The sequence below is a fragment of the Musca domestica genome, unplaced genomic scaffold, assembly GCF_030504385.1.
Source record: "Musca domestica strain aabys unplaced genomic scaffold, Musca_domestica.polishedcontigs.V.1.1 7, whole genome shotgun sequence".
In the NCBI taxonomy this organism is placed as follows: domain Eukaryota; kingdom Metazoa; phylum Arthropoda; class Insecta; order Diptera; family Muscidae; genus Musca; species Musca domestica.
This window is the reverse complement of record NW_026712383.1, coordinates 7,442,295-7,452,853: the sequence shown is the minus strand read 5'-3', so window position 1 is coordinate 7,452,853 and position 10,559 is coordinate 7,442,295. Positions and strand designations below refer to the sequence as shown.

Here is a 10,559-nt window from a genome sequence, read left to right as displayed (position 1 = left end):
TTTGTTCCTCTACGAAGAAGCCAGCCAGTCAAAAAGCGTTTTATGTATTCTCACCTAAACTCTGTTGATGTAATTCTTTGTTGTAGTGATTCGTTGTGTTTAATGTACCGTGAACGTGACAAAGTTTAAAAAAAGAAGAAAAAAAAAAAAAAAACAACTGGGATCAGAATAACTTCAAATCGCGGCAACATTGGCCGCCAACACAAAGATATCCTTTTTCGAACTTTTCGGACTGTGCTCTCTTCATGCAACAAAGAACAAAAAACTTCCATCGGTGAAAATCGGGCGCCTAATGTTTCTCTTCGAACTTCCTGATTTGGTTCTGCATTGGAAGCCACCTCCATGAAGTGTATATTCAATTAAATTAGAAATGAAACAACTACAATTACAAGGAGATTTCTAACCTTTGGATCTACACTGACACCTTTTGTGTAGAAAAAGTCTATGGTATCTATGGTTCTATGGTATCCGGAAAAAACAACACTGTTCTGCAAAAGTCTAACAAATTTATTTTTTCGCATTTGTAAAAAAACAGTTTTTATATAAAATTCCTTAGCCAATAACACTGCCTGGGTCGTAAACCATAGCAAATGGACTATGGACCAAACATAAATATTGAAATCTCATTTTGAAATTTTTACGGACTAGCGGATAATCACCACGCCTTGTACATATGTATGTATTGCGTACTCACAATTAATTACTGATATAATGCGGTAGGTATAAAACGGAGATTATTTATTGGTCATGGCTAGCTAACTTGCCCATTAATACAAGTTATATTTATAGGTACCTACTATTCATAAAATTGATTTTTTTACAAAACACCGATCAAGGGTTATTACTGGTTTATATTGAACATTGTTTGGCATCCAAAACAAGAAGAAGAAGAAAAATCACAATTTCAATGATTGTTTGTTTTTATTATTTTTTTCGCTTTTCAATGAAACCTACTTATCATTTCTATTGTATAGAAAGCAATGATCCATTCCATACAACCCGTATTGGATGGAGTAAGTACATCAGCGTATAAAATACCAACATACCGATGTACATAAGTATCGCCGACGGGTTCAACCGGTCGTTGGTTGTATTCTGAATGAAATTGGAATTGATAAAGAAAAAGTCACGCCACTTTTTTGCTTTTCATAGAATATGTTGTTATTGTTATTTCTTTTTCTTTTCTTTTTTAATTTTGTTTGTTGAGTTACTACGTGAGCTACTTTACTATTAAAAACAATAGCAAGCGATAATTAATCAGGGAATCCTACATTTAGAGTGTAGCTGAAAGTCGTAGTAGAAGAATGTGGTATTATAAAATTGTCTATAATGGGAACATGGCAGATGAGGTAAATAGATGAAATGGTATTTAATACGACAGGAAACGGAACTTTTTCTCTTCTCACACTCTCTCATGAGAGAATGAAGTTGCACATTTGCATGCACCAGAGATGGAAACTACGATATATAAAACTACGCGTACGTATCACAATGTTTACAAAGAAGAGGGCATGCACGGTACAATAACAGAAAGTAGCATTTAGCAAGCAAAAATATAAACAGTTTGTCTATATATGTGTGCTATTTTGCATGACAAAGCAAAAAAATTGCTTTTGCAAGTAAATTTTATAAAAAATATTTTTAATAACTTTGTGATAAAACAAATTTGTCCTCCTATCTTGAATTATATCATGTGTTATAGCCCCAATCGTGTTATTTCTCATCGGAGAAAACCAAATCGGCAGTTCACCACTTTCGGCCAAGGGAAATATCTGTTTTGAGTCTATTTTCTTTCTGTTGCGGTGTAAATTCTTGCACTTTTTGGAATTTCAATGGCTTTACCCCGAGCTCATTTTACAATATTTGCGAATGGAATATTGCGATATGTTCAGCTCACGAGCCATTTTTCGGCCACTGCGACGCGGGTTTCGATCAAGTCGCTTCCGCAAAATTATTACAAGGTAACAGCAAAAACCAGATTTGAACCTACAGCACAATTTATTATTTTGTGATTCTATTTTCTTTAAGAAAACCCCGCAAAAACTGATTGGAATATTGGGATTATTCCAAAAATATATATTGTATAATTTTTTGCCCATTAATGTCGTTCATTTCAAATGGTTTTCAAATTGTGTATGTGTTTTTATAGAATAGGCGCACAAGCAAAATTGTATTTAGGAGTAAAGTTGAGAATACATAAAAAGCTTTTTTGACTTCAAAGGAACTAGAAAAATGCAACTCTGTTCTGGTATCTTATAGTGTCAAATAGACTTTTAAATATGTAACAGTTGGCTTTGTTTATTTTTAATTTTTTTAAACTAAATTCTTATATTGGGAAAAACCGGTGAAATAAGAATGGAATTTTGGGGTTATTTCACAAGATTGAATTAAAAATAACGGGACAATAGAGTTTTATCACAGAATTGTGCAATTTTTCACCATTTATTTTATTTTTTTATTCAAAGCAATACACAAAAATTATGGCGTTTGACTCTGTTTCAATTTTTTTATCTCAACCTGAGATAAAAAAAATTGAAACAGAGTCAAACGCCATAATTTTTACATTTTTTTTAAGTTTATTGAATGAAATCAAGAAATGTCGGAAATAGCATCAAATTTTTAAATAAGTTTTGATTTGTTCGAGTTTGTCACCTTTGGCACGAATTATGGCCTTCAAACGACCAATTAACCCGTCACACGCTGCCCGAATGTTGCTCTGCGGTATTTTGGCCCATTCCCGGTGAAGAACTTGCTTGAGGTTATTGACACCTTGGTATTTTTTAATGTCAACCTTGCTTTCCAAAATATTCCAGACTCAATAGTTTAGATTTTAGATTTTGGTGGCCATTGTGCGCTGGAAATGAAGCGAGGAACCATGGTACAATGAAGAGAAGGTAGGTCAACTTTGAAAAAATTGCAAGTATAGAGGTCTACCTGTTTGGCTTGTAATGTCAGAAATAGTATCAAAACAATAAAAAATCAAACAACTTGTTGCATTTATTTTGAATAAATAATTGAAAACCGCGATAACTGAATGAAAAGTCAACACTTCTTTTCAAAATATATCTCTTAAGGATTATTTCGCTACAAAAACTCTAGATTTTGTCGATGCATACGTTGAAATAATCATTTTGAAAACATCCGAATTTGAATATTTTCTGAACAATTTTTTTGTTATTGAAAAGAAAACACATACATAAACAAATAAAGGTGACATATTAAGGCAAGAAAATAAAAAAATTGAAATCATATGGTATCATAGCCCTACCTTGATATCATTGTACCATGCGAGGAACCTCATTTTATAACCATTCTTGGGTGGCGCGTGCTGAGTGCGTGCGATGGTGCTGAGTCCTGTTGGAATGTCCAAGGTCTGCGGACAAAATGTTTGCGTGCCAAAGCTTTAATACACCCTCTAGAATATTTTCGCGATAATATTCGGCATTTTCTCTGATGGCACGGTCGATTAATACGAGCGGAGAGCGACCATCGGCTGTTATGGCGGCCATCACCATGGCCGGCGTTTGAGTTCTGGTGCCCAACCGAAGGTGCACATTTTCAGCTGACCTCTTTGGCAAGTAAACGCGATCATTTTGTTTGTTTACAAACTGCAGGACAACGAATGTTTTCTTATCGGAGAAACCCAAAATGCGGCAGTTCACCACTTTCGGCCAAGCGAAGTAACTCTTTAGCTCTTTTGAGTCTATTTTCTTTCTGTTGCGGTGTAAGTTCTTGCACTTTTTGAAAATGCAATGGCTGGCTTTACCCCGAGCTTATTTTTCAATATTTGCGGAATGGAAAATTGCGATTTGTTCAGCTCACGAGCCCTTTTTCGGCCACTGGGACGCGGATTTTGATCAAGTCGCTTCTTTACTTTTCGAACCATTTTTGCAGATGTGGCTGTTTTCTTCCGTCCACTTCCTTGACGTCGGGCTACGCTACTAGTATCACGGTAACTAGCGATGGTACGAGACACAAAAGATTTATTCACATTTAAATGCTGTAGTGCTCTAACGATAGCCACTTATGACTATCTATCACGCTTGAATTCCATCACGAATAAAATTTTTTCTGGAAAATTCCCACCAAAATACTTTTGTACGCTTGTAAACAATATAATGAGCTGTCAGCGGAATAATTTTAACAGCTGTCGGACGAGTGGCTTTGAAATGACAGGAGTCTTAAATTGGTTGCAGTTTTTTCATCTCACCCTGTATAGTGCGGAATCTTAAGTGATAGACTATCTTTTTCATAAAAGAACAAAGGATCTTTAGGTAGACTTAGTTCAATTTTGGCCCGCAATTTATACTTGTTCACCCTATGCTCCTTGGTTCCTTCACGAAGAAGCCAGCCGATGACTTAAAGCAGTCCCAACTTTTCTAAGAACTAAGTCAACCTGAACCTCTTTTGTTCCTCTACGAAGAAGCCTGCCGATGACGTAAGCCAACCAAATAAGCGCCTTAAGGGTTTATCTAAACACACAAGATTTACCCACTGGATCTAATAAATCTAGTGGGTTAATCTTCAATAGAATAAATGCGCTATAAGACTCCAGTACAGAGTTGCATTTAATTCTAGTTCCTTTGAAGCTAAACTACCTTTCTTGCTGTGCTATAGATTCATGTATTAATTGACAAAACCCAAATAGCAGTTTCAAAAACAAATTTTTAAATCATGAATGAATATTTTTTTTGTAAGTGGCCGTGAATGTAATCTAAATAGCATGTTATCTACTTTACCTTTAGATATCAAATCATTATCAGTGTTTTTTGATTATAGGGGTGTGCGTTTACCCAATCATTATTATAAACTTGTACGACTTTGTAGTGCATGCTATTTCTTTTCCACTTAAACCAATCAAATAAAATTGATGGAAAGAGCATCAGATGTGTAACAGGTAGTTTACAAATTCTTCCTAGGGAACACGGCCGATATAAGCTCGGCCAGTAAGCCCATCTGACAATTAAGTTTGCTGTCAAAATACATAATTGTGATTTGAAATTTAAAGAAAGTCAAATCAAAATAAAAACTACTAAGTTCGTTGTCAAATTAGGTGTTTTTGTTTAATTTTCCTATAGGAATCGCCCAGCAACTTCTTTCTGAGGGTGTAAGGTAGTTTTATTCTCTTATGCAAGAAAATTGTGAAATGTAAACAGACAGAATTCCAGCAAAAACTTGCAAGCAATCAGCTGGTGTGTCAAAACATTGCAATTAGTGCGTCATAAACACAGATTAATCATGCAGAAATTAAAAATAAGCCGAAAACCAAAACACTTGCGCTGCGATTTCCAAAATAAAGATGGTTTTAAATTGCTTGTCCGAATATAAATCACCGGAAGGAAAAGAAATTTGTCCAGCAAGAATTTACAATCTCTCAGTGAATAAACTGTCAAAATAGTTCTCTCAAATTGCTCTCTTTTAGAGATCTTTCGGTTCCATTTATGGTAGTAGAATACAGGTGCATCAACGCTAGGGAACATTGATATGTCAAAATTTTTAAAAAAATTTTGTCAAAAATAAGTAGATTTTTATAAGTTTTCTTATGCGACACCATTCGGAGGCTGTTATGATATGTATTTTTAAAATTTTTTACAAATTTGAATAATTTTTCATTAAAAATTTCCAATTTTAAAATTGGTTTAACAGTTCATTGTCCCAGCAGCTGTGTCGATGGGACTACCTGAATTCTTCTAACATGGTTAAATTACAGAAACCGAAAAGTATCGACACTCATGGTACAATGAAAAGGTATGATAAAGCTACCAGCTGATTACAATTTTTTGTAAATATTTTCAAACTCAATGATTGGAAGAAGCGTACATTGCGGGACGTATATTAGTAATATTAACTAGTTTTGTCCTGGAATTGAAAATTTGAGCAGTTCAAGACATATTCTTAATTTTTTACGATTTTTAACTCATTTAGATAATGAGGAACTATACCAAATAAATTAAAACAACTTGTTGGATGCAATTTTTTAATAATTCTGTTATGAAGCGGGCATAGGTTCAGGGCTGTATTTCTTTAAGGTGGGAATACATAAAGCGCTTATCCGGATGGCTTCTTCGGAAATGAACAAAGGAGCCTAGGGTAAAATCGAACTAAGTCAACTTAAAACTCCTTTGTTCATCTATGAAGAAGCCAGCCGATGACTTAGGCCATCCGGATAAGCGCTTTATGTATACCCACCTTAATGCTAGGAACACAATTGGAGCGAACGACGATTTTTTTCGCGGCGTATGTTCGTCGTCAAAAATAAAACACATATGTGTATATGGAAGTGCACACAATCACGGCACCGGCGAAAATTTCGTCGGTCACCGCGAACTCAATTAGCTTTATTTCTATTTCATACGCCGGCGACCGGCGAACAAAACAGTAAAAGGTGGCCATACTTGTACGAATTTTATGTGTTTTAGTAAATAAAGTTACTTTTTACTTTAAAATTTGTTATGGTCACTCTACTATCTGTTACTCGTATAAAAAAACATAATTAATTTGTTTATTTATTTGTGTACTTGCGCCTGAGTGAAGATGGATATCAGTGAATTTATAATAGAGAAGATGGACATAAGTGAAATTATAATAGAGAACGTAAAGAATTATGTGTTCTTGTATAATTCATTGTAGTCAACAAATGAGCAAAAAGTAAACAACTTCATCAGCTGTTTTATAATTTCGTCGGTATTGTGTTCCATACGACGAATTTTCGCGGCTCATTTTGTCGCCGCGTAGGGCGAAATTCGTCGTTCGCTCCAATTGTGTTCCTAGCATTAAATAAGATCTTAAATTTCTTTGCAAATACAGGGCATATCAGAACATTCCATTTTTCACCACTACTTATGTGCTAAAATACAACCCTGTGCTTATATCAAATGTTTCATTCCAAAATGTTTCAATGCCTCTTGCTCCGTTGCTCTTTCATGTTTCTTAATCATGATTTAATTGTATCAATTAAAATAATACAGAAATTCAATTTTTAAGAATTAAAACAAATAATGGGCTTATTATTTATTAGAAAATAAAGAAATCTATGTCGAATGATCAATCATTTATTTTATATGTAGGAAAACAACTGTTGTTTCTCTTTAGCCAGACGTGAGAGAGCTAGCTAAATTAACGTCCCATTCGGGGACGCCGTTGCATGACATCGTCCATGACTCCGTACTCTGCCTAGCATGTCAATGAAACAGCTAAGTTGGCAAAGTGTTCATTCGTTCACTAGATTTCGTGGGAATTAATAACAAAAAAAGCCATAGAACGAATGGGTCTCTAAACTATTTTACACTATTTACCTCTTATAATATACAAAGTAGTCATATTAATAATAAATGACGTGTGGTTATTTAAATATTGATTAAAACAACCAAACACCGACTGTAGTTTCACAACGCAACAACAAATAAACACAACAACGACAAGATAGTGAGTGAATGACGTAGTAGTGTGGCATAAACTAAACATTTGAAGTTCAAAAAGCCGCAACAACTAAGCAAGTAATAAACGTAATTATAGCTAATAGAAAAGTTTTTTCGTCTTCTGAAAACTAAAATTAGCCTTGTGTGAACACTGAGTACTTTTTTATGTAATGAAATACACTTGATGACCATTTGTAATTAAAATCATTTTGTTTTTGTTGTTGTTTTTATTTTGCATTTGTTTCTTTATGCGAACACCAAAGATATCTACAAAAACAACATCAGCTATAAGTTAAATTGACAAATTACACGCCAAGGAGGAGAAGAAGAAGAAATAATTAAACACAAAAATGCCTAAACCTGATGTGCGAAAACGCAAGGTAAGTACAAAAAAAAAAAAAACCCAAGAGAATGAAAGATATTAATGTAAGATATTTTTGTATATTTCTTGGGATGTGCATTGCATTTGATGCGAGTGCAACAGGTATTCGGAAAAATAGCTGCGGCGTACTAATTCAAATTCATTCATTAGTGTTAAACACTGTTTATTTTGACTACTTAAAAAGGGTTGATTACAAAAGTGATATATAAAAAATTGGGAATAAGCTGAAAATTTCTGCCTCATAGAATAACAAAATCACAATAAACTTGGTTACTGGCGGAAAAAAAACTTGCCATACAAAGAAAACTGACTTGGTATATTAAAGCTTACAATGCAAAAGGGTCTTTTTATACCCTTTCGAACAGGTATACAGTAAAGTAAATAATTTATTATTTGCCAACATAAATATACAAGATTGTCTACCTTGCAGAATAGCCACCATCGTTAGCAGATCAGTTACCGGAATAACGTTCTAGAATTTTATGATAGCAGTCCAATGGAAAGAGTTTCCGTTAGTGGGAAAATTTACCACTGCTCGGAGAATTTACACTTCGCCATACACGCAAAACTCGGCTACGATTAGGGTATTCACCTAGCGGGCTACGCGAACCTAATTTTCTTAAAAATCATTAGTTTGCAGTCTACAGACAGCCTCAGGCCGAGTACTTTTTTTTTAAATATGCGTAAAAATATTTCTTTTAAATCGTTAGTTTAGCGTATATACCCTAGCCGAAGAAGTCAGTAGATATATATTTTATTAAGTAAATATGTTAGTAATAAAGTAAAGTAGCCATTCAAAAATAAATGTGGCTCTTGACGAAAATGAGAATGAAATTGGATCATGCCCGGTCTTCATTTGGGAATTTAATATTTCTGCTAGGTGAAAGACTCAGCTACGCGAATCTAATTTTCTTTTGTGTTGTTGCCTTAGAATACGAATGCAGACATCGGTCGGCTACGAGAACCAAATTTTCTTTAAATTCTAATTACCAATAACTCGGTATACATTTCCAAAAAAAAAAAAAATCATTATTACCAGCATTACTAGATCTACCCAATTCGATCCATTATTCGGAAAAGATATTTCATTATTACCAGCATAACAAGATCTACCCAATTCGATCCATCATTCAGAAAGAACCCTCAGCCGACATCTTCATCAGTAGCAGTCCTCAATTGTAGTTACCCAATATATTTATAAGGGTGAGGGTGTTAGGTCAGAAGAACCCAAAGCGATAGTTTCAAATGAAGTATTTAACATCGCCAATTTTTTTTTTTAAATTTGTATTATTCAGTCCTCCTTGGAGAAAATATTTTATTATAGCAAAAATTTGGGGTTGTGACATAAAAGCTTCCTCCAGATTTTACCCATAATTACAATCTATTTTGTGGTTTGAGAAGATAAAATGTAAATATACGACCACAATGTCCATTCATCCATTCATGTTTTTTTCGAAATTTTCTTTTATTTTGGTTGTCCAAAATAAGGGTTATACCCTGGCTGTATATTTAGGCCGTATTTTTGTGTATCGATAATATCTATCTTTTGCGAGCACCACAGCTTGGTGTTATATCTTTGTGCATCTGTTTTGTAACATGTAGAAGTAAACGAGCATGTCCGTTCGTCCGTCTGTCCATGTATTTTTGTAAACAAAGTACAGGTCGCATTTATTGTCCAATTAAGATGAAATTTTCCACTAATAAAATTGGTCCAAAACTCTGTTAAAGTTTTCTTATACAGTGTGAGATAAAAAAAAACTACAACAAAGTCAAACGACATATTTTTTTTTAAATTTTATTGAATTAAAGCAAAAAAATTTCGGAAATATCATCAAATTTTAGAATAAGTTTAGATTTGTTCGAATTGGTCACCTTAGGCACGAATTATGGCCTTCAAACAGACAATGAAACCGTCACACGCTGCCCGAATGTTGCTCTGCTGTATTTTAGCCCATTCCCGGGAAAGCGCTTGCTTAAGGTGATCGACACTTTGGTTTTTTTAGTGCCAACCTTTCTTTCGAAAATAGTCCAGTATCCGGATCGGACCAGTATCCGAAGACTTTGGTGGGTATTGTGCGCTGGAAATGAATCGAGATACTTAATTTTGTAACCATTCCTGTGTGGCGTGGGCTGAGTGCGATGGTGCTTAGTCCTGTTGGAATGTCCGAGGTCTGCGGCCAAAATATTTGCGTGCTCAAGGCTTTAATACACCCTCCAGAATATATTCGCGATAATATTCGGCATTTATTCTGATGCCACGGTCGATTAATACGGAGAGCGACCACCGGCTATTATGGCGGCCCACACCATCACCATGGCCGGCGCTTGAGTTCTGGTGGCCAACCCAAGGTGCACATTTTCGGCGGTTCTCTTTAGCTCTTTTGAGTCTATTTTCTTTCAGTTGCGGTGTAAGTTCTTGCATTTTTTGGAATTTCAACGGCTTTACCCCGAGCTCATTTTCAATATTTGCCGAATGGAATATTGCGATGTGTTCAGCTCACGAGCCGAAAGGCAATTTCGATCAAGTCGCTACTTTACTTTTCGAACCTTTTCTACTGATGTTGTTGTTTTCTTCCGTCCACTTCCTTGTATCACGGTAACGAGCGATGGTACGAGACACAAAAGATTTATTCACATTTAAATGATGGAGTGCTTTAACGATAGCCATTTGTGGTTTTCCAGCCACATATAAAGAAATCACAATATCACGCTTGAATTCCATGACAAATAACTTGTTTTCTGGAAAATTCTCACCAAAA

General features: G+C 34.9%; 1 protein-coding gene across 5 annotated transcripts in view; it reads left to right on the top strand.

The window, feature by feature from the left end:
• Positions 1–10,559, top strand: part of LOC101895369 (ectonucleoside triphosphate diphosphohydrolase 5) — a 30,321-nt gene that overhangs the window by 11,843 nt on the left and 7,919 nt on the right. The window contains exons 1-2 of one of the 5 annotated variants that reach the window (XM_059130018.1): positions 7,196–7,492; positions 7,682–7,798. In XM_059130018.1, the coding sequence (XP_058986001.1) occupies positions 7,769–7,798 (30 nt within the window). In that variant the 5' untranslated portion in view covers positions 7,196–7,492; positions 7,682–7,768. Of the gene's footprint in view, positions 1–7,195; positions 7,506–7,681; positions 7,799–10,559 lie in introns of those variants that run through there. The other 4 variants (XM_005181777.4, XM_005181776.4, XM_011293483.3 and 1 more) reach the window with 4 other exon arrangements.